This window comes from Salvia miltiorrhiza, chromosome 1, assembly GCF_028751815.1.
Source record: "Salvia miltiorrhiza cultivar Shanhuang (shh) chromosome 1, IMPLAD_Smil_shh, whole genome shotgun sequence".
In the NCBI taxonomy this organism is placed as follows: Eukaryota; Viridiplantae; Streptophyta; class Magnoliopsida; order Lamiales; family Lamiaceae; genus Salvia; species Salvia miltiorrhiza.
The window spans coordinates 14,734,457-14,758,913 of NC_080387.1; the positions used below are offsets into that span (position 1 = coordinate 14,734,457).

The 24,457-nt window shown below is 44.6% G+C and overlaps 1 protein-coding gene, 1 long non-coding RNA gene and 1 pseudogene across 2 annotated transcripts; 1 reads left to right on the forward strand and 2 right to left on the reverse strand.

Annotated features, from left to right (window-relative positions):
* Positions 1 to 17: 17 nt before the first annotated feature.
* Positions 18 to 1,949, reverse strand: LOC131006671 (protein NETWORKED 4A-like). Its single transcript, XM_057933833.1, has one exon. The coding sequence runs from the start codon at positions 1,835 to 1,837 to the stop codon at positions 335 to 337; it is 1,503 nt and encodes a 500-aa protein (XP_057789816.1). The 5' UTR covers positions 1,838 to 1,949; the 3' UTR covers positions 18 to 334.
* Positions 1,950 to 2,186: 237 nt separating this feature from the next.
* Positions 2,187 to 4,039, forward strand: LOC131006703 (uncharacterized). Its single transcript, XR_009095718.1, has 2 exons — positions 2,187 to 2,832; positions 3,276 to 4,039. It is a non-coding gene; the product is annotated as an uncharacterized LOC131006703 (long non-coding RNA).
* An 8,663-nt stretch (positions 4,040 to 12,702) lies between these two features.
* LOC131006668 (uncharacterized) lies at positions 12,703 to 16,694 on the reverse strand (annotated as a pseudogene).
* Positions 16,695 to 24,457: the final 7,763 nt, after the last annotated feature.

Here is a 24,457-nt window from a genome sequence, read left to right on the forward strand (position 1 = left end):
AGTTTTAAGTGAGAAGATTTAGATAAAACCAAGATAGGCCCATGTAAACAAGTATATGTAAATCACACTGATGTCTGTTGATTTCCTACACTTAACAGACATGGCAGGTGTGCCATTTCTTACATAGGCTACAGAATCTCAAAACTACGAGGTTGGGGTGTTTTATTCTTTCCAAGAATCTGGGATTGCAAAACAGACCATTAAAAAGAAGATGATACACGAACCAGAATTTTGACACGAGCAACGCCAAAACAGGACTCGCCTAAACCAGACCTATAGACAAACAAGAAGACGACGACTGAGACAAAAATAACAGACAAGCACGCCAGTAAGCTTAAGATGATGCCATGGCTTTCTGCCCCGTGACGACCTCACGGAGGCGATGGTAACCATTGCGATAATGCTCGAGAGAGAAGCAAAGCTGCCTTATGGCTTCGCGTTTCTCCTCGGCACCTTGCACTATGATCTGCTGCTTCTTCTCCACCTCTCTCTCCAGCTCCTTAATCTTGGAGCGGAGCTCCTCCGCCAGCTTACGTGCGGCGATTAGATCGACCTGCTCCACCTGCATCTGGTGCAGATGGCTGCTCATTTGGTCGATCCGATCATCTTTCTCATTCATCAGCATCTCGTGCTTCACCTGCAACTCCTCAATGTATCCACTCTTGTAAGCTATCTCCGCCTTCAACTGCTCCATTTGCAAAGCATATGTTTCCTCCATCTCCGCCTTCTCTGCCTCGACTCGTTTCATCTCCTCCTCCAAGAACCGCAACCGCAAGTCCACCTCTTTCACGTTCGCGAATGCTTCTCTCAATCCCGATATCTCCTGATCGCGCTCCGCAACGTCGGCTTTGTACCTTGCGATGATCTCATGCAGCTTGGCCGACTCATCTTTCTCGTCGTCGAGCTTGTCTTTCAACGCGGACAGCTCCTTCTGCATGATTTTGAGCTGATCCTGCAAATTCTGCACAGGAAATCCCTTGCTCGTGAGCTCCTGCCGCAGCCTCGCGATCTCCTGCTCCGACGCGCGTAGCTTCTCGCGCGTGATGCGATGCTCCTCCCAGAGCGTCAGAATCTTACACTCCGACTCCAAAACTTCGCCGTTGCCGCTCTCCTGCACCTCCGCCGCAGTCTGATCCACCAGGTTATAATCGGCGTCTTTATACCTGCGGAGCTCGAAATTCAAACGACGAATTTCCTCATCCGATTGCTGAATCTTGTCTTTCGCAATTCGCAGCTGGTGTTCGTATCTCGCAATTCTATCGTAGTTTTCAACGCCGGCGCTCCTCTCTTTCACCTCGCGGAGCTCGGATTCGACCTCGATAATCTTCCGGCGCAGCGCCTGCTCGTCGTCATTGCTCTGCATGCTGGAGTAGTAATTAACAGAGGAATCGTCGGATTCGGATTCAAACTCGAGCGTGGAGGATTCATCCCCTTCCTTCCCATACACGTCGGCGCCAATGCCGGCGTGATTTCCTAAAAAGAAGTCGAATCCAGGAGCGCGGTGGCCGGATTGGCGCCTGCTGGGGCCCGGCGAGGGCATGGTGGAGGGCGGCTCAGATCCGAGATCGGTGATCCCGGAGCACTGCGACTGGAGATCGGAGGGCATGGTCTTGCGCAGCTCGGAGGTGACGTGATCGTGGCGCTCGGCGAGGGAGCGGTACATCCGGTAGACGTCCTCGACGAGATTGATGAGCTCGGGGCGCTTCTGGTAGTAGGTTTCGACTTTTTTGGTGAAGGTGTCTGCATCCTCTTCGATGAGCTTCAGCATGCGCTTCACGTGGTGATCCATGTCAGGGATGAGCGATCTGCTGGGCGTAAGTTTCATGCTGGACGTCATTATGGGTATTAAATTAATGAAGATCGTCGAATAGTGTTATGTAAATCAAAATTTTGCAACACAGCTCCATTCACATAACACTATATTTTCAGGGGAATGTCTCATTCAGAATACTGTTATTACCAAACTATATTTTCCTTTTTAAGAAGAGTGGTTCAACGTTCACCAACATCGCTCCTTCTATTCTCACCAGAGATATTTCTATTTAAGAGAAGCCACATTTCTATTTAAGAGAAGCCATATAGATCACCTCAACTAATTAAATATAATATTATGATTTTGATTCCAACACAACTTAATTAATTATTCCTAATATAAACAACATCATATTCGTTTAATGCATGGCATTATTACAATGTTGACACAAATCGATAGTTGACGCACATTAATTTCACTTTCGTCGAAGCAAACCAAGTTGACCCCTATTGCTGAAATAGAAATTTTATTAAAAAATGAAAAACAACGTAAAGAATCTAAACCCTTGAGAGTACAGGTGCAGACTAAGGGCCGAGTATCATTAAAACCTCTTTAAGATCGGTTCGGATCCTCTGTCCCGCAAATGGTGTCCCACTCCGTGTCCCACTATCAAAACTACGTAGTTTTGTAGTATTCTAACTTAATACACAAAATAGAGAACTCACGGCTCAACAATCTCACGGCTCGGCTTAGACACAAAAATCAAATCTTTTCGTTTGAAGAAGATCTCCATCCGTTCGGGAAAGAAGGAAACTTTCCGATGGATAGGCTTCCTCTATCCCATGGACTCAAATTATTCGTTCTTCTCCCAGCCATTAATCTATTTTGCATCAAGTTTATTGTTCTGTTCTCTGCCGCTTCTATTGATGCAATTCTCCACGCCAACTGCTCGACGAAAGTTCTGTTCCAGAATTGTGTGTTCTTGAGGCAGCGGCTACGAGTGCTTACGTCCAGGGCAAAGTTCTGTTCCAGAATTTGTGAATTAATTGTGACTTGTATCCACCAAATTAAGAGCTCAGGTACGAATCTTAGTGACATATTAATTGTAATGAAATAGCTAAAAGCTACTTTGTTTGGCAATGTGAGGATATCTTTTACTTTGCAAAACCAGTTAGGCCCTTGATATTTTATTGAGTTTCGTTCAGGTTTGACTTCTCTAAGATTGCAGTGTAGTTTAGGATTAAAAGATGACTTCCTCTATCCCCTAATCGACGCGATTCTTCAATCGTGGTTGAGCCGCACCTAATCGATTTATCTAAAATTGTGAAGATTGATTGCACTTGTAAGATTTCTTTTCTATCATGTAGCATGATATTAAAAAATTTGTTCTTTCAATTGTGTTATTTGAAGTAGAGTCCATTTAGAAGATTGTTGTGAATTGTGATGAAGCATCGTCAACTTTATTGATTTACAATGTTAGTTTTAATGGGAAGTATTTGCTAAACGTTAGCTCGTGTGACAGGCATTCCATGTTCCTTGATGGCCATTTACTAGATCAGCTCTGTGAAGAACTGTGGAGTGCGGCAGATACTATTAAAAACTGCTGCAAGAATACGATGTTATCATAGTTCCTTCTGCTACGTTGGCTGTGAAGTCGTCTATTCCAATTTCTAAAGAACGCAGAGCCAATCAGCCTCTTAAAATTGTGCTGTCAAAATGTTTGAATCCCTGACCAAGATTGCTGCTGTCGAAGATGATGGAGCTTCCAAATTGTTGATAGTCAGCGAGAAAGAAACGGGCAACAAGCAACAGACATGTGCAAGGAGTCCAAACACTATCTCTGTAAAAGATAAGTCTACTCAAATTCTTGAACACTGCAAGAATGAAGGACTCTGTTGGATCTGACGGGTACCATTGTGGATATTGAGGATGTAAACTTAAAGAGGGCTTCAAACAAAACTTGTTCTAGATATTGGTGGTCAAGGTGCTGCCAGTTTTTGGAGGTGACGATGAGAGATGTCTGAGTAACATGGATCTAAAAGGAAGGGTGAAGAAATTGATATCATTGTCCATGGTTAAAGTGTTCTACTTGAAGGATATTTATGATCCAATTATTTGCATAGCTAGACTGCAAATTCTTCTCCACGCCCTCAAAATCTTGTTCAAGACGACATTGTGGTAGATTTTATTACGGTGAAACTCATAGCTCCAAGCTTGTTAAGGAACATCTTTGTATTGAAAAATTTTAGATGTTACTATTTCATAAATGAAAATGCTACTTCTATATCCTTGAGGTTGTCAAAGTCCGTAGCTTTGACTTTATATATATATATATATATATATATATATATATATATATCTTAACAACAAAGCGTAACAAAAAGTTTCTCTTCTGTTTGAATTAAACACATGTTTGCAGGATTCATCATCAACATTTTCTGTTGCAGCAGACTAATCTAATTTAATATAATCATTGGCATTACTATATTTATCTATCCATGATCATCACTTTGTAAATCTCCCTTCCACACAACATCTCTCTCTAGTTGCAGCGCATATTGCTTTCACGATTATTACATGCATTGTAATGTTCCAATAAGAAGTCATCTTTTCACACTTAGATCATTACATGCATTGTAATGTTCCAATAAGAAGTCATCTTTTAATCCTAAACTACACTGCAGTCTTAGAGAAGTCAAACCTGAACGAAACTCAATAAAATATCAAGGGCCTAACTGATTTTGCAAAGTAAAAGATATCCTCACATTGCCAAACAAAGTTGCTTTTAGCTATTTCATTACAATTAATATGTCACTAAGATTCGTACCTGAGCTCTTAATTTGGTGGATACAAGTCACAATTAATTCACAAATTCTGGAACAGAACTTTGCCCTGGACGTAAGCACTCGTAGCCGCTGCCTCAAGAACACACAATTCTGGAACAAAACTTTCGTCGAGCAGTTGGCGTGGAGAATTGCGTCAATAGAAGCGGCAGAGAACAGAACAATAAACTTGATGCAGAATAGATTAATGGCTGGGAGAAGAACGAATAATTTGAGTCCATGGGATAGAGGAAGCCTATCCATCGGAAAGTTTCCTTCTTTCCCGAACGGATGGAGATCTTCTTCAAACGAAAAGATTTGATTTTTGTGTCTAAGCCGAGCCGTGAGATTGTTGAGCCGTGAGTTCTCTATTTTGTGTATTAAGTTAGAATGCTACAAAACTACGTAGTTTTGATAGTGGGACACGGAGTGGGACACCATTTGTGGGACAGAGGATCCGAACCGCTTTAAGATAAACCCAAAGGGAAAATCCTTTAAGAGGAAAAGAGTGCCCGTCAAAAAAGAAAATATGAACAAAAACCGGCAGAAAGCGGAAATGGGACAACCTCAGAGACTCTGGCCGAACCATTGTCCCTAGGAAGCCCGGCTCACTCACCAGAAACAAGTAGCAAGCGAAACAAAACCAAGAACCAAGACCAGAGAAACAAAGAAAAACTAAAAGACAGCAGGCACAAAAAAAAAACAACCTAAGGCCGCCGCCAACCTCCTGCGCAGACAACGCGAAACGCCACTTCTTCACAAAAACTTCGCGAACGGCCCAAAACACTCCTACCACCTGCAAAACCAACAAACTCGAGCAAGAAAAAGGAAGACAAAAAAAAAAAAAAAAAAAAACACAGAGCATGCACGAAGACGCACCAAAAACACCCGCAAAAGCCCAAAAATGAGGAAAACAACCCCCACACTTAAGTCTTTGATTGTCCTCAAGCAACAACCACAACATCCATTATGAGCATGAGAAACCTCGAGGGAAGTCTTTGGTTACCCCCAATTGCTTCATCCCGTGAAGATGGCCTATCTGTTGAAAGCAAAGCTTTTGATCTTATATATAAAAGAATGAGATTAGATTATAAAGGTAATTGCATTAGGAAATTCACTTCTAGCGGAGAACTGAATCTGATCGGATTGGATTGTATCATCTTGATGTTGCTTCTCAATGCCTTAGCTCTGCACATTTCTTGGGATTGTGGTTTCTTGAGAGTCTTGGTTTGGTTTGGGACATGCTTGGTTGCTGGAGCCACTTATGTTCCCTTGCTATTTTGAAGGTGGTCGTTGGGGTTTGTTGGGCCTTGTTTGGAAGGGTTGTTTCCCTTGGAAGGTTGCCGGGCTGGTCTGTCGGTATCTTTCTGTTTGCTTTGGTTTTCTCTGTTTTCTCCTGTGTTTCTTTGGGTTTTGTAGGTTTGTGGTGCTCTGGCTTGGTGTTAGCGCTGTCGGCTCCCGCTTCAAGGCTCTCTTGGGGGATCTTGGTTGTGTGCGTTCGTTTGGCGTGCCCCCTACTTATGTCGTTCCCAGCGTTGCTGCTTGGCCGGTCGTTTATTTGCGGCTTTTCGGTTTGGTCTTGTTTCGAGCTTTAGGGGTCGGGTTAGCCTAGGGGCAATGATTTGGCCGGAGCTTCTGAGCCTGCCTTTCCGCCCCCTTCCCCGCATTATTTTGTTTGCTTGTTTCGTTTTCTGTTTTGTGGTTTTGTTCCCATTTTGTTTGAGATTGTGTTCGTTTGTTTGTTTGAGCTCTCTTACTTGGGGCTCGTCCATTAGTCTGCGCCTGTGCTTTCAAGAGTTTTCGAATTTGATTTTTCTTCAATAAAATTTCCATTTCAGCAACAACCACAACATCCAGAGAAAGTGCACAAGTGAATCCACTCGCCAAACACGACTCCAACCAATCCAAGTCTCTCTAGATATCAACATTCCCCATGAAGTATTCAAAGGCTTTAAGAAGCAACAACAAGATAATATAATTCAATCCGATTAGACCCACTTCTCCTCCGCTAGGAGTGAATTTCCTAATGCAATTGTGATAAACACTCATTTTGCATAGTTTTTATGGCTTATATCTGGTGATTTATGTCAAACTTGTGCTCATTGTGTGATCGTTTAGAGTTTATTTCTTATCGTTTCGTGATTTCACGTTTGAGTATAGTTTTGGCTAATTTGATGCATGAATGAGTGTTTCTTGGAGCATGATGAATGAGGGATGTGTCTAAGGGAAGATATGAGAGAGAATCGAGCCTGGAAATCGAGAAGAGACGAAGAAATTGAGCTAAAATTGAGAAAATGAGTAACTAGGCGGTCAAAGGTGTTGACCGCCGAAATTGGAGTTTTTGAAGAAGAAATTCGACAACTAACTCGGCGACCGCCGAGTAAGGTCGCCGATATTTCTGGAAGGTTTTAAGGCTTGGAGGTGGAAATTCGGCGATCGCCGAATTTGGGGCTTTTTCAAAAGAAATTCGGTGACCTGATCGGTGGTCGCCGATCAGGGCGCCGTTTCCGCCGCGTTTTTTCAGCTTTTACATTTTTTCCATTTTTTAGAGTTATTTTCGGTTTCAAACTCTGTGTTTTACCCTGGCACTATATATAGGTCCTCTTTTGACCTATTTAGGGTTCCTAGCTTTAGTTTTTCAGTTTCATAGCTTTAGATTATTATTGCTTTCCAGTTTTTAGAGCTTGGATTGGATTTCTACAAGATTGAAGATTCAAGTCGTTACAATCGTTTTATTTCCGATTTTATATAATTCAGTTTTTACAATTGCGTTCTTTTTAATTATATTTCTATTTTATTTCAATATGTCTGGCTAAGTCTGATTCTAGGGTTTATTCCTGGTGCTTGAATTCGTATGAATTATCTGATCAATAGTTTGCATGTGTAGCTATTCGGTTTGAGACCTAGCGGAGATAACTGTTTAGTGGATTCAGGAATGTATGATATGATCTTAACCTTGAGACCTAGCGGAGATAGGTGGATCATAGAGAGCTATTCTTATGTGCTTTTGGGGAGTTAGTAGATTTTCTTAAGATCTAGCGGAGATAGAGAATTTACTAATCTACGATCGTTGCTGGTCTAACGAGAATAATTGATTAATTAAGTGATCTCTCATCATTACTGGATTAAATTGGTTAATAGGATTAATATATTTGTTATGTGGATTTAGTTAATGAATTTACTACCCTAGGATCAGTCGTTGTCATTATTTATTTTTTTCTATTGAATTTTATTTGCTGCTATTTGAATTTAGCTTTAGTTAAATCTTTTTCGTTTTATGTTTGTCTGTCTACTGTGGTAGTTTGTTTAGGGAGTAGTTAGGGTTATTTCGGTTTTCAGTCCCTGTGGGGACGATACTTGGCTTACTATTTGTTACTACAGTTGCGCTGTGTGAGTTGCGGTTTTGTTGCTAATAAAAATAGTGATCAACTTTTTGGCGCCGTTGCCGGGGACTGATTAGAAATTTTGATAATATATCTGATAAAACTGAGCAGTATTTCAGGCCTTTATTGTTTTTTTCCCTCTTTATTTGGGGATCTGATTTGAAGCTGGTGACTTTTTTAGGTTGCTCATGAACACAAGATCTCAGGGTCGTCCATTTTTAGATTTTGATCATGAAATTGAAGCTACCTGTCTCCATATCAAGAGTCAAAAGAAGCAAGCTGCAGTGGATACGATGGCTACTGCTGAACAAGTTCAATCCCTGCAACAACAACTGAAACAGCTGATTGACGCTCAAGCTGCTTTAGAGGCTCAGAGACAGCCTCCAATTAATGAGGCATTCATACCGCATTATAACTACCAGGAACCTCCTCGCGTCAATGCAAATAATTTCGAGCTGAAGATTGGTTTGATCACAATGGTCCAGTAGAACCAATATGGAGGACACGTGATAGAATATCGTAATGCGCATCTGGCGCATTTTCTGGAGCTATGCAGCACGGTGAAGATGAATGGTGTTTCCAATGACATTATCCGTCTTCATCTTTTCCCCTTTTCACTGAGGGATAAATCGAAGTCGTGGTATCATACGCTGTAGTTGGGAGAGACTACTGTGTGGGAAGACGTTCCTATGCAAGTTTCATCCTCCTGGCCTAACCCTGAAATTAAAGATGGATATTGTGCAGTTCCAGCAATTTGAGGGAGAAAAACTGGCAGAAACATGGGAGAGGTATCAAGAAAAGTGATGCAGCTCAAGGTTCGTTGGTGCAAGACCCGATGCATGTTCCTATTGGTCCTGTTACAAGAGCTCGAGCCAAGAAGTTCAAGGAGAACTTGATGATCTTAGCTGAAAAAGTTTGGAAGTAAGAGTTGATCAAGAAGCCAATTGGAGATTGTGGAGTTGGCGAATTGAGTCCGTGTTTGATTAATCTTATTACGTGCGAGTGGGCCGAAGTTTGAAAGACTTCATTTTTATTTATTTAGCTCTGTTTTCGCAGCCCATTAGTTTTAGGGCTTGTTAATTTCGAATTTTAAGATTAAGGGCCTTGTTTGCCTTATTAGGGCTTGTTTTAAGTTGTTTCCTTATTAGACTAGGTTTAGTTTTTGCCTATATATATATATGGCTGCTTTGTGTTGGACAAAAATTAGCTTTATCATTAATCAAATTGTGAGTTTATTTATTTAGCTCTTGAGAGTTTCAAATTAATCTTGGTTTTTCCAAGACGAGTTCAATTATTCGGCGTAACGGCTAGTCAACCAACCCGTCGGGTGTCATTCAGCGTCCCGAGTTGCTGCTTCAACGTCATGTTGGGGTTTAGGGAATTCAATTCGCCTAAATCATTATGTGGGTTAGAATAAGAGGTTTTGGGATCTTCCATCCAATCTGTTTCAATTCGTTTCATGTCTTCTGTTCGCGTTCAATCGATCTGACATAGATGGACTCTCATTCCAGCGCTGACTTCTCGACATAGCTGGACTCTCATTCCAGCGCTGCCTACTCGACATAGCTGGACATCTCATTCCAACGCTGTCTACTCGACCTAGCTGGACACCTCATTCCAGCGCTGCCTACTCGACATAGCCAGAGCTGGAAACTTGACAGAGCTGAACTCAGCAGCCAGAGCTGAACTCAACTCGACAGAGCTGAACTCAATAGCCAGAGCTGAACTCAACTCGCCAGAGCTGAACTCAACAGCCAGAGCTGAACTCAACCCGACAGAGCTGAACTCAACCCGACAGAGCTGAACTTCAACAGTCAGAGCTGAACTCAACAGCACTTCAACTGTCAGAGCTGACAAGCTCGGCAGAGCTGGAATCCACACGTCCGAGCTGACCAACCCGGCAACGCTGTACTCAACCGCCAAAGCTGACCAACCCGACAGAGATGGATTCCGCCGCCAGAGCTGACTAGCGCGGCAGAGCTGGAATTTACGTACCAACTCAAAAAGCTCAACACTCACCACTCATGCTCATCAGCCAAACGGTTCTCATGCTTCTCTCTTTTCTAACATTCCTCAAAACTTCAAACTTAATCTATCATGCTCAACTTCCAATCCTAGAACACAAAAACATACTAACATACCTGATGCAACCCAAGGTTCGTTAGTACAAGATCCAGTGCACGTGCCTGTTGGTCCAGTCACAAGAGCCCGAGCCAAGAAGTTTAAGGAGAGTTTGATGGTGTTAGTCCAAGAAATTTGGAATCAAGAGTTGATGAAGAAACCAATTGGAGATAGAAGAATTGACGATTTGGACAGCGCACTTTTGATTACTCTTGTTAGCTGCGAAGGGGTCCAAGATTGAAGACTTTTATTTATGTGGAAGGCATATTATTATTTTCGAATTTAATCTTTTAGTTTTCAGTATTTAGTAGTTCGAAAACAAGGGCCTTTTTTGGATGCCTTGTGATTTTTGAAATTAGGGTTTCTTTGTTTCTTAGTCAAGTTGTTTCCTTAATAGATTAGGTTTAAGTTTTGCCTATAAATAGGCCTCTATGTGATGGACGAAATTCAGACTACTTTTATCAATAAACTTGTGAGTTTTTATTTCTCTCTTGAGAATTCCGACTTCCTCTTGATTATTCCAAGACGAATTCAATTATCGACGTAACGGCCGAGTCAACCAACCCTCGTCGGGTGTCATTCAGCGTCCCCGAGTTGCTGCGTCAACTTTACGTTGGGGTTTAGGGATTCGTTCGCCTAAATCATTTCGTGGGTTAGATTCAGAGGTTTTGGGATTCCATCTTCTGTTCATTTTTTTCAAGTCTTCCGTTTGCGTGGTGTTTGATTGGTCGGCAAGGATCGTATCATTTGGCACCAGAGCCGCGTTTCGTATCCAGGTTTCATTTTTTTTCGTTTCTGTGTCAAGGGTAGAATTTTAGGTTTTCTATTTTCTGCGGTTTAGTGTTCTCTACGTCCGAGTTTTCTGTTCCGCTTTCTGCGGTAGTTTTAATTTCTAGGGTTTCGATTTTACCTAGGTCTACCGTCTGATTTTGTTCTGCTGTGATTTCAATACCATAATATCTTTCGAATTAAGATATCTGCGTGGTCTGAATTACTCATAAACATACACGCTTATACACATCTATCATCATATGACTTACACGGAGTAGCAATTTTTTAATAACAGACTTATTTTTAAAACGAGTGATGCTCTCGCTAAGGTTTCCCGCCGCTGCTTCCTAGGCGGCCGTTTTCTTGTGGTTTGGCCGGCCGGCTCTGGTTTTCTCCGGCCGGCATGACGACCTCTTCTGCTCCCTCGGTTTTCCCTCCGTTGGGAATCAACAACACGAATTGGTTCCCTCCCTTGCGTGCTGCTTCCAATGGCAACGCACGGACTGGTTTTGTTTCGGACTCCACTAGGGTTACTTCACCTTCAACTCTCATGGATCCTCCTTCGTCTGGCATAGGATTCCTTTGGAACGGGGCTTTGCCACTGACATCTCTAGAAAAGAATTCTAAGGTTTCGCAGTCCTTCAACCCCTCGTCATGCACTGAGGGTTTTCTCTTTGCGGCTCATTCGTCCGCGCTGCAGGGAGCCTTCTCCGGGCTGCTAGCAGCGGAGTTTGACTGGAGTGCTTTCATAACCAAGGCCAACGTTCATTCGCAACTTTCACAATTGGCGGCTCTTCCTAGGGTTTATGTTTTGGAGACGGCTGCTGCGGATTTTACGCGAAATCCCAATTCCTCCTTCGATTCCCTTATAGTGGCTTCAACTCCGGCACAATTTGGGGAGGGTTCGGGAGTTTTTTTCTCCGGTATTACACGTACGGCGAGTTCTCAGTCGCTGGAGTTTGCGAACTCTCAAGAGATGCCTCAACTGGAAACTAGGGTTCATCACACTACGTCTGATATGATCCTTGCCGACCAATCGAACACCACGCAAATGAAAGACTTGAAAAACGAACAGAAGATGGAATCCCAAAACCTCTGAATCTAACCCACGGAATGATTTAGGCGAACGGATCCGTAAACCCCAACGTGAAGTTGATGCAGCAACTCGGGGACGCTGAATGACACCCGACGAGGGTTGGTTGACTCGCCGTTACGTCGATAATTGAATTCGTCTTGGAATAATCAAGAGGAATTTGGAATTCTCAAGAGAGAAATAAAAACTCACAAGTTTATTGATAAAAGTAGGCTGAAAATTCGTCCAACACAAAGCCTTATATATAGGCAAAGTAAAGACTAAACCTAACTTGACTAACAAGCAAAAGAAGCCCTAATTTCGAAATTCATAAGGCTGCCAAACAAGGCCCTTATTAATTCGAAAATAACAGAAGCCCTTTAAACTAATGGGCTGCGAAAATAACAATACTGAAATAAATAAATGAAGTCTTCAAAATAAATAAAATCTTCAAGCTTCGGCCCACTCGCATGTAATGAGATTAATTAAGCACGGGCTCAATTCGCCAACTCCACAATCTCCAATTGGCTTCTTGATCAACTCTTGCTTCCACATTTCTTCAACTAAGATCATCAAGCTCTCCTTGAACTTCTTGGCTCGAGCTCTTATAACTGGACCAACAGGAACATGCACTGGATCTTGTACTAACGAACCTTGGGCTGCATCATTCCCCTCCTCTTGAAGAGGATTTGTCCTCAAATCCAAATCGTCACCTACATCAAAATGACTCAAATCAGTCACATTAAAAGAAGCACTCACATTATACTCACCTGGTAAGTCCAACTTGTAGGCATTGTCATTGATGCGCTCCAACACTTGAAATGGCCCGTCGCCTCTAGGAAGTAACTTGGATCTCCGCTGCAATGGAAACCTTTCCTTGCGCATGTGCAACCATACCCAGTCACCGGGCTCAAACACTACTTTGCGACGTCCTTGGTTGGCTCGCTCGGCATACTGCTTCGTGCGCCTCTCAATTTTCATCCTTGCCTTCTCACTGAATCTGCTTTCACAAAATCAGCCTTTTTCTTGCCATCAAGGTTAGTATACTCATGTTCAGGTAATGGAGATAAATCCAATGGAGTCAAAGGATTAAATCCATACACAATCTCAAATGGCGAAAATTGAGTAGCAGAATGAACATAACGATTATAAGCAAACTCAACATGAGGCAAACAATCTTCCCAAGACTTAATGTTCTTCTTGATAATAGCTCTAAGTAAAGTAGACAAAGTCCGATTCACTACCTCTGTTTGACCATCAGTTTGTGGATGACAAGCAGTAGAAAACAAAAGTTTAGTACCCATCTTACACCACAAAGTCTTCCAAAAGTAGCTCAAGAACTTCGAATCTCTATCAGAAACAATAGTCCTAGGCATGCCATGCAATCTAACAATCTCTCTAAAGAATAGATCAGCTACATGAGATGCATCATCAGATTTATGACATGGAATAAAATGTGCCATCTTAGAAAATCGATCAACAACCACAAAGATGGAATCTCGACCACGCTTAGTCCTAGGCAAACCTAACAAAAAATCCATAGAAATATCAATCCAAGGTGCTGTAGGAATAGGCAATGGTGTATACAATCCATGGGAACTCACCCTAGACTTAGCTTGTTTACATGTAACACATCGACCACAAATTCTCTCAACATCACGTTTCATATGAGGCCAAAAGAAATGCTCATGCAGAACAGCTAAAGTCTTAGCAATGCCAAAATGTCCCATCAAACCCCCACCATGAGACTCAAACAATAACAACTCACGTAAAGAATATTTAGGAACACATAACTTATTCTTCCTAAAAAGATAGTCATCATGCCTAAAATACTCTCCACTAGCAGCTCTCGCACATGCTAGATAAATCTCACCAAAATCACCATCATGCTCATACAAACTCTTGATACACTCAAAACCAAGCAACTTAGCATCTAAGGTAGAGATCAAGGCATACCTCCGAGAAAGAGCATCAGCCACAACATTCTCTTTACCTTGCTTGTATTTGATGACGTAGGGAAACGTCTCAATGAACTCCATCCACCTCGCATGCCGCTTGTTCAACTTATGCTGCCCCTTCAAGTGTTTCAACGACTCATGATCCGTGTGAATGACGAACTCATTGGGCCACAAGTAGTGCTGCCACGTTTGCAAAGCTCTCACCAATGCGTACAACTCCTTATCATACGTGGGATAACTCAACGTCGCCCCGTTTAGCTTCTCGCTGAAGTACGCAATGAGTCGTCTCTCTTGCATCAACACTGCACCAATACCAACACCAGAAGCATCACATTCAATCTCAAAAGATTTGGAAAAATTAGGAAGAGATAATACCGGGGCGTGGGTCAATTTGTATTTCAACTGCTGAAACGCATCCTCTTGCGCCTTGCCCACTTAAACTCCACATTTTTCTTGATGACTTCCGTCAAAGGTGCTGCAACACTGCTAAAATGAGGTACGAATCGCCTGTAGAAGCTAGCAAGTCCATGAAAGCTTCGAACTGCTGCCACGTTCGTCGGCGTTGGCCACTCTTGGATAGCTCGTATCTTCTCCTCATCAACCTGTACACCCTGTGCACTAACAACAAAACTAAGAAATACAAGCTTGTCCGTACCGAAAGTGCACTTCTTAAGGTTAGCAAACAACTTTTCCTTTCAAAGCACATCCATAACAGACCTCAAATGTTCAACATGCTCATCATGATTCTGGCTATAAATGAGGATATCATCAAAGTAGACAACAACAAATCTGCCAATGAAAGCACGCAAAACATGATTCATAAGATGCATGAACGTACTAGGCGCATTAGTCAAACCAAAAGGCATAACTAACCACTCATACAAACCAAGTTTTGTCTTAAAAGCAGTTTTCCATTCATCACCTTCCTTAATCCTAATCTGATGGTATCCACTACGCAAATCGATCTTAGAAAAGACACAAGAACCATGTAACTCATCTAGCATATCATCTAAACGAGGGATAGGATGGCGATACTTTATCGTGATGTTATTGATGGCTCGGCAATCACAGCACATCCTCAAAGACGAGTCCTTCTTTGGTACAAGTAGAACGGGTACCGCACAAGGACTCAAACTCTCTCTCACATGCCCTTCGGCCAATAACTCGCCAATTTGCCTCTCCAACTCCTTTGTCTCCTCCGGATTGGTTCGGTAAGCTGGTTGGTTCGGCAGTGTAGCGCTGGGCACAAAGTCAATCTGATGCTCAATCCCTTGAATTGGTGGTAAACCGGCAGGTGTATCTTCGGGAAAAACACCATCAAACTCCTGCAAAACAGAACGAATAGAAGGGGGTAGAGAAGAAAGATCAGTTAGTAATAACCAAGTTCTCCTGATATCACAACAGCATGATCGGCCTCTCCTCCTGTACACACCACTTCAAATCACTAGCCATAGCAAGAAAGGACTTATGAATCAACCCATTCTCCTTCTTCTCCACGGGCTGCTCCTTTGACTTCACCTTGTCCGCCTCCTTTTGCAATTGCACTTGATCCTCATAAACTTGTTTAGGAGTAAGAGGAACAAGCGACACCTTTTTCTGCTTGTATTCAAATGAATATTTGTTGGTGAAGCCATCATGAATAACACGGCGATCAAACTGCCACGGTCGCCCCAACAGGATGTGGCTCGCTTGCATAGGGACCATATCACACATAACCTCATCCTCATACTTCCCAATGCAAAATGGAACCTTCACTTGCTTCGTCACTTTGATGACGCCTGTCTCATTCAGCCACTGCAAACGATACGGCTTGGAATGCTTCTCCGTGGTCAGCCCCAATCTCTCAACCATGGCTCTACTAGCCACATTCGTGTAACTCCCGCCATCAATGATCACACTACATACCTTGTCTTGAATAAGACATCTCATGTGAAAGAGGTTCTCCCGCTGCTCTCGCTCATCGGGTTGAGTTTGGACACTCAAGGCTCTCCTAGCTACAAAAAGTTGTCCATTGGGCGCGAAAATCTCCTCACACTCCTCCTCATCATCGGCATCATCTACATTCTCCAATTTCGGCATATCAGGATCGGTCTCATCACCATCCGTCATGACTTCACCGTCATCTCTCATGATCATAATTCTCCTGTTCGGGCAGTCACTCATAATATGCCCGAAGCCTTGGCACTTGAAGCACTTCTTATCTCGATTTCAACCATCGGAAACGGCCGGAATGCCCTGATTTGCTGCACCGGATCCCTCAGGTCGGGACCTAACGAATGACTTCTTCTCCTCTCTCGGCGGTGCCTCCTTTTTCCATTGATTCCCTTTTGACGAGGAACCACTAGAAACTGGTTGCGATTGCCTCTAATTGCCCTGATTCTGGCGCTGGTTGCTGCTGTTGTTACCCCTCCTCTTGAGTTGATTCTCGATCTTTATGGCCATGTGAACCATGTCCTCCAACTCAACGTAGTGCTGCAACTCCACCTTATCATGAATATCCCAATGCAAACCAGTCAAGAATCTCGCCATGGTCGCCTCTCGCTCCTCCACCACATTGGCTCGAATCATGGCAACCTCCATCTCCTTATAATACTCATCCACACTCCGACTGCCTTGCCTCAAAGTCTGCAACTTGTTGAAAAGCTCGCGGTAGTAATGATTCGACACAAAACGCTTCCTCATCACAACCTTCATCTCCTGCCAAGTCTGAATAGGTGGCTCACTGTTTCTCCTCCTACTCGTCACCATCTGATCCCACCAAACAAGTGCATAATCTGAGAACTCAATCGCTGCCAACTTCACCTTCTTGAGCTTTGAATAGTTGTGGCAATCGAACATAAGCTCCACCTTTCTCTCCCAATCAAGATACAATTCGGGGTCATTCTTCCCTTGGAAGGGAGGAATGTTTATCTTGATGTTGCCCAGATTGTTATCTTGCCATGTTCTACCGCCATCGTCCTCTTCTTCAAATCCTGTATCATCTACATGCTCCTCATATGGACGGTGGAATCGACCTCCTCCACCACCACGGCCTCCTCGCCCGCGTCGGCCTCCTCGTGTGAAATTGGTCTCTTGAGAATGAGACTGCTCCATCAGTTCGATCTTGTCGTACACTCCCTCGATTTCTGAGTGTAGCATCTTGCCAAATTCTGAGCGAAGTGCCTCCACCACGAGTTTTAACTGTGGATCCATAACAGGGCTATCGCTCACATCCGCACCCTGTTCATCTTTCTTAGACATAGTGACACAGACAAAAAACAAGAAACGGTTAGTGAAACAAAATAAAAGGACCTCACCACCTCACAAACACTCGTGTATCACTCAAGATGAAATCACTCAGCGCTCGTGTATCACACACAAATCACGGCTTTTTCCCTCTAATAGTCTCACCACTCTTGCCTTTTTCCGCTCAATTTCTCTCTTAAGGAATCAAATTCCCTCAATCTACCAACTGAACTCAAAAACCAACTGCACCAACGAGATTGCCAAACTGTCTCAACGAGAGCACTCAACGAAACGTCCCACAACAGACCACACCAACAACACTAAACGGACACGAAAAGGTGGGAAACCCCCAACCGAAATCGAAGATAACCAGAAACGCAGACTGAACAACCCAAAAAGTACTGCGCAGAAATAGGCTCAAAACGCTCTATACTACCCAAGGACTCCAGAAAACACAACGAGAAATAAGCAAGAATTGGAAAAAGTGTACGCAGAAATAGGCTCAAAACGCTCTATACTACCCAAGGACTCCAGAAAACACAATGAGAAATAAGAAAAAACCGAAAAAAATGTACGCAGAAACTGCCCCAAAAGGGTCTATACAATGCCAGTGAACTATAGGAACAAAATGCTGTAAGAAAATTTTCGGAAATTCTATATTTTTTTTTCTTTTTTTTTTCAACCCTAACGGACAATAGGTTCTGAAAAAAATTAAAGAACCAAACGAAATTATGACGTATGGATTTATATGGATGTGTGTAAGTCGTATGATGATAGATGTGTATAAGCGTGTATGTTTATGAGTAATTCAGACCACGCAGATATTATGGTATTGAAATCACAGCAGAACAAAATCAGACGCAGAAAGCGGAACAGAAAACTCGGACGTAGGGAAACCCTAAAACGCAGAAAATGGAAACCCTAAAATTCTACCCTTGACACAGAAACGAAAACGAAACCTAGATACGAAACGCGGCTCTGGTGCCAAACGATATGATCCTTGCCGACCAATCGAACACCACGCAAACGGAAGACATGAAAAACGAACAGAAGATGGAATCCCAAAACCTCTGAATCTAACCCACGGAATGATTTAGGCGAACGGATCCGTAAACCCCAACGTGAAGTTCACGCAGCAACTCGGGGACGCTGAATGACACCCGACGAGGGTTGGTTGACTCGCCGTTACGTCGATAATTGAATTCGTCTTGGAATAATCAAGAGGAATTCGGAATTCTCAAGAGAGAAATAAAAACTCACAAGTTTATTGATAAAAGTAGGCTGAAAATTCGTCTAACACAAAGCCTTATATATAGGCAAAGTAAAGACTAAACCTAACTTGACTAACAAGCAAAAGAAGCCCTAATTTCGAAATTCATAAGGCTGCCAAACAAGGCCCTTATTAATTCGAAAATAACAGAAGCCCTTTAAACTAATGGGCTGCGAAAATAACAATACTGAAATAAATAAATGAAGTCTTCAAAATAAATAAAATCTTCAAGCTTCGGCCCACTCGCATGTAATGAGATTAATTAAGCACGGGCTCAATTCGCCAACTCCACAATCTCCAATTGGCTTCTTGATAAACTCTTGCTTCCACACTTCTTCAACTAAGATCATCAAGCTCTCCTTGAACTTCTTAGCTCGAGCTCTTATAACTAGACCAACAGGAACATGCACTGGATCTTGTACTAACGAACCTTGGGCTGCATCAACGTCGGCGCCACAGCAACAGCCTCATAGTATTCCTCTTAACAGGAAAACGTTTGCAGAATCTCTGAAATCCTCTACTGATCGTCCGGCTGATGTTCCGGCACACGATTATGCGGTGTTGAAGCCGACGTTAGTGGCAGACCGTCCTTGTCTCATTCTCTCTTCTGCCTTCCGTCAAAGACAAATTAGGTCTTTTCAACATGCCATCCATGGCCGGATTTTACTCAAGAAAGGTCAGGCGCCTAGGTTCGCTGCCGACCTCTACTCGGAGCTCTCTGATATTTGGAAACCGTCGGCGAAATGGGAAGTGATCCCTCTCGGGAAGGGATATTTTACGCTAAAATTTTCAACACATTCTGACTTTGCTGCTGCTTTTGCTAAAAACACTTGGAGACTCAAATCCGGAATTCTCTTCCTTCAAGCTTGGACTCCGAATTTCAATCCGCACAAGCTGGATTCCTCCTTGGCTCAGGTTTGGGTGTGAATTTTCAACTTACCTCACGAGCTCTGGCATCCTGAGGTCATTACGGGTATTGCTCGCCAGGTCGGTACTCCTTTACTTATTGATGGTTTGTCGGCTAGGGCGGCTGTGGGTAACTTTACCAGGATATTAGTGGAAATTAATTTGGCTCTGGAACAACCTTCGTTCCTTGATGTTACATGTGATGAAAATACTTGTGAAATTGAGTTTCGTTATGAGGAGTTGCCTTCGTTTTGTTGCCTTTGCTATACTATTGGCCACTCTACTGAGAATTGCAGGAAAGCTTGCTCGGATACTGACACAGAGCCGCCTTCCCCGACCCAGCCGGCTGGGCGGAAGGGAGGTGGTCGTGGCAGACATCGCAGGGGTAGATCCAGACAGAAACGTGCCAGGAACAGGATTGTGACGCTCTCTTTAGCTCCACCGGAAGGCAGGAATGTTGTTGTGCCCGCTGCCTCGCTCGGTTCTAAGGAGGACCTTCCCTTGTCTCAGGAGACCCCTCCGGAGGACTCTCCTCGCACCCCTATTGCTGTTTCTTCGGGTATCTCCACGTCTAATTCCTTTGAGGTTCTTGAGGATGGACTGGAAACGGAGTTTGGGAAAGGACCAAATGATATGAGTATCATCAAGGGTACTTCTGGGTTTCAGGTGGATAGCTCCTCTGCTATTGTGTGCTCCTTAAACAAAAGTAATGACGCGGCCTCGGTGGAGGGTGGTTTCTCTGGCTCAGACCTATTGGGGGGTCCCTCTTCCCGGCCGATTAGCTCACAACCGGCTCAGTTGGCGGTCACTGGTGCTCTGGCTTCCGGTTCGCATCGCTCCCTGGGTCCCCCTTCTCCGCACCCTAAGAAGGTTCTGGCTGCTCGTCCTCCCCTTCCTATGGGCCGTGGTGGGAGAGGTGGGCGGAATCAACCGGCTGTTGACTCGGGAAGGTATAGTTATGTCTCTTTTCGGAATCCTTCCACGCAAGGAGGAGGCATTTCTTTCGATCCGCCGCAGATGAAAGGGGGGCTCAACACTCGGATAACAGCGCGGCGGGGCTGCTCCCCGGAACCTGCGGTTTTCTTGGAGAAAGTTTTTGTCGCTCAATCCGCTGGCGCTGTGATTCAGAACTTCACCATTGAGACCCCAAGCTCTGGAGCCCTACAGAGAATGTCTGATGTCGCTACAAAATCCTCTACGACTAGATGGGGGGATGAGGAATCAGACACTGATGGAAATCCTCTTCAGGAGGATGGCTTTCTTTCTGTTTCTCAATGAATGTACTGAGTTGGAATATCCGAGGCATCTCCTCGTCTATGCCTCTTCTTTCCCAGTACTGCAGCATTCATAGACCGAGCCTCCTCGGTGTTCTCGAGCCCAAGTCTCAGTTTTCTAGCATCCCGAGTTCTTATTGGCGTTCTTTGCATCTTTCCCCGGTTCATCAGAACGATCGTGGCTCACGGCGTTCTAATATTTGGGTTTTTGCTGACTCTGCTTTGACCCCGGCGGTGGTCTTCTCCTCTGATCAGGTTGTGATTCTTCGCTGCTCCATTATGGGAATTTTTTGCACGATTGCTTTCACTCACGCTTCTTGTGATTACATTGAGCGTCGTCAGCTCTGGCGGGATGCGGGCCCTTTCATGGTGGGTGCTTGTCTTATGATTGGGGATTTCAACGCGATTTTGGGCGCTCACGAGCGTCGGGGTCGTAGAACCCCTGCTTCTAGACCTTACTCCGAGTTTCGCTCCTTCATTGAGGATCATGACTTAATTCAATCGGACTCGACTGGCTCTTTCTTCACTTGGACTGATCGGCGTAGGTTCCCTTTCCCGATTGAATCTGTTCTAGATAGAGCCCTTTTCTCTCAGGATTTCTTTGACATTTGGTACTCTGCCTCTGCGTTGATTCTTCCTAGGCTGGGGTCCGATCACTCTCCTATTCTTTTGAAGTGCCAGGATACGGCCACCCCCCCTGCCGGTCGTCGGTTCCGGTTCTTGAATATGTGGTGCTCTCATGAGGGCTTTCTGGATCAGGTTCGTGCTTCTTGGTCTTCGCCTCTTGACTGTGCTTGTCCTATGGTCCGCATGATGAAAAAGCTGAAACGTCTTCGCCCGATTCTCAAGGCCTGGAACAGAGAGACCTTTGGGAACTATAATACTGCCTCTGCTGATCTATAGCAGGATTTGAGCCTTCTTCAGGAGAATATTGATGAGCAAGGCTATACGGAGGATCTCTTCGATCAGGAAGTTAGTTTGTAGGCGCGCATTAGCACTGTTCTTCTGAGGAAATCTGAGCACCTTCGGCAGCAAAGTCGGGTCTCGTGGCTTTCCGATGGTGATCGTAATACTCGCTTCTTCCACTCTATGGTGAAATGGCGTCGGGCTAGTCAATCCATCAAGAAGCTTAATATTGATGGCGTCACTTCAGACGATCCGACCGCTATGGCGACTCACGTGGTTAGCTTCTATGAGGATCTCTTTACGGAGCCGAGCGCTGGGGCAGTGGACAGATCTTGGATCTCTGGTTACATTCCCCATTCTGTCACTGCGACTCACGCTGCTCGGCTTACCTCGCTCCCTTCTGCGGAGGATGTTCGCGAGGTGGTCTTCTCGATGGATGGGAATAGCGCTCCTGGCCCGGACAGCTTCAATGGTGCCTTCTTCCAACACTCTTGGGAGGTGGTGGGGGAAGTTGTGGTCGGCGCGGTTAGACGTTTCTTCTCGCTTGGGTATATTCCTCATGGTCTTAACTCCAATCTTCTTTGCCTTCTTCCTAAGAAAGCGGATGCGGTTATGGTTTCGGATTATGGGCCTATTGTCCTTGGTAATTTCTTCTTCAAAGTCATCACCAAAATTCTGGCTTCTCGTCTTAATTTGGTGGCGGCTGAGATCGTTTCGGCCAACCAGTTCGGTTTTCTTTCTGGACGTTCTATTCAGGAGTGTATTCTGCTGGCTTTTGAAGGGGTCAACTGCATGGAACGTTCGATTCAGGGGAGGAATTTGGCACTCAAAGTGGACATCCGGAAAGCCTTTGATACCTTGAGTTGGGAGTTCGTCGACGTCGTCTTAGATTGCTTTGGGTTCCATCTTCCTTTTCGCCACTGGATCAGCGCTATCTTCCAGTCGGCTAAGATCTCCGTCCTTTTTAACGGTGAGCAGCATGGGTTTTTCAGTTGCTCTCGGGGGGTTCGTCAGGGGGACCCCCTCTCTCCGATTTTGTTTGCTTTAGCGGAGGAGGTTCTGAGTCACCTTCTTTTGGACGCTGCGGATAGGGGCTTCATTAGTTGTATGAGGATGTCCCGCTCGGTGCTTTTTCCTTCTCATCTCCTGTACGCTGATGACGTACTCTTATTTTGTAAAGCGGACAAGCGCAGTTGTCGGATGATTGATTCTATCCTGCAGATTTATGCTAGCGTTCCGGGCAACATTGCAATAAGATCAAGTCCACCATTTTTTTTGGCAAAGGGTTTTCTCTTCCGTCCCGTCGCAGGCTTCAACGTGATTTGGGCTTCTCCTCGGGCTCCTTGCCTTTTACCTATTTAGGGGTCCCTGTTTTCGCGGGCCAGGCCTCCTCTGTGCGTCTGGCGGGTATTCGGGACCGCATTATTGCTCATTTTCCCAAGTGGCAAGGCATGCAGCTTTCTATGGCCGGTCGCCTCTATCTGGTTACCTCCGTCATCCAGAGTGCCGAGGTGCACAGCATGTTAATTTATAAGTGGCCGGCTAAGCTCCTTCATGACTTGGATTGCGCTTTTCGGTCCTTTATTTGGACGGGCAGCACCTCTTCGAAACCTCGGTCTTCGGTGGCTTGGAATAGGGTTTGTGCACCGAAGGAACAGGGAGGGTTGAATGTTAAGTCGTTCACTCACATCAGTCAGGGTTTCATGCTTAGATTGGGGTGGTTGCTGATCACTTCTGATTCCTTTGGCTTTCGCCTCTTCAGAGAGCGTTATCTTGATTCCTGTCTGCGGTCTCGGTCGCCTTGGTTTTCTTCCACGATTTGGCTGGGCTAGAGGGGGTCCATTAGTACTTTGATCAGAGACACCCACTATTCTATCGGCCCTGGCTCCTCTGTTCTGTTCTGGTTTGATAATTGGCTTGGCTACAGGCTGGTTGATCGTATTGGGATTTCAGAGGCAGATTATCATTTTCTCATGCAGCCGGTTTCGGATTATTATTTTGACGACACTTGGCACTTCACTCTGGACTTCGTGCAAGCTTTTCCGGATATTTCTGTTGATATTGTGTCAACTCCTATCAGCGGGGGGGAGGATTGTCGTGCTTGGATTCACTCTCACTTTGGTGATGTCTCTTCCGCGATCGCCACAGATCATGTTCGTCCTTCCTACCCGAAGGTGAGCTGGGGCAAGTGAATTTGGGCCCCGTTTATTCCGGTGCGTCGCTCTATTGTGACCTGGAGGGTTATTCTGAGCAGGCTCCCTACGGCCAGCGCTTTGAGTCGTTCGGGCTACTGCGGTCCGGGTTGGTGCCCTTTGTGTAAGAATGCGAGCGAAGATATATGTCACCTTTTTTGGGAGTGCGAGGTTGCTAGACAAGTTTGGGGTTCCCTTTTTACCTGGTTCAGGATAGACGGTTCTGGATCTCAGGAGATTGGAAGCTTCATCATTTGGGCCATGAACAGGACAGTGAGCAGGCAGGTGAATAACCTCTAGCGGGTGGGTGTTATGTCTACTATTTGGAGTATTTGGAATCTGAGGAACAAGGCTATTTTCGATGACGCTCCGGTGTCTGCTATAGCCTTAGCTGTGCAGATCAAAGCTTTCATTTTAGAAGCCTCTCGCATCAGCCTGGGGGAGATGGCGAATTCTGTGGACGATCTTCTTGTACTTCATGGTCTTGGGGTCCCGGGTCGACCTCGCCGGCCTACTTCTTACATCTATGTGTTTTGGCTTCCTCCTCCTCAGCCTTGGCGGAAGATTAATATTGATGGCTCGGTGCATGGCTCCCCTTCCCTTATTCACGCTGGTGGGGTTATGCGTGACGCCTCGTCTGTCTTAGGTTGCTTCCATTTCTCTGCTGGCCGTGGTTGGGCGTTTGAAGCCGAGCTTCTTACCCTCATCATTGCCCTGGAGCAGATCATTGCTCAGAGCTGGGATTTCGTGTGGATTAAGACGGACTGCACTTACATGGTCGATCTCCTCCATTCGCGCTCCCAC

Bases quoted from the DNA above. Each gene is read 5' to 3' on its own strand.
- LOC131006671 (XM_057933833.1), bottom strand. From the start codon at position 1,837: ATGACGTCCAGCATGAAACTTACGCCCAGCAGATCGCTCATCCCTGAC.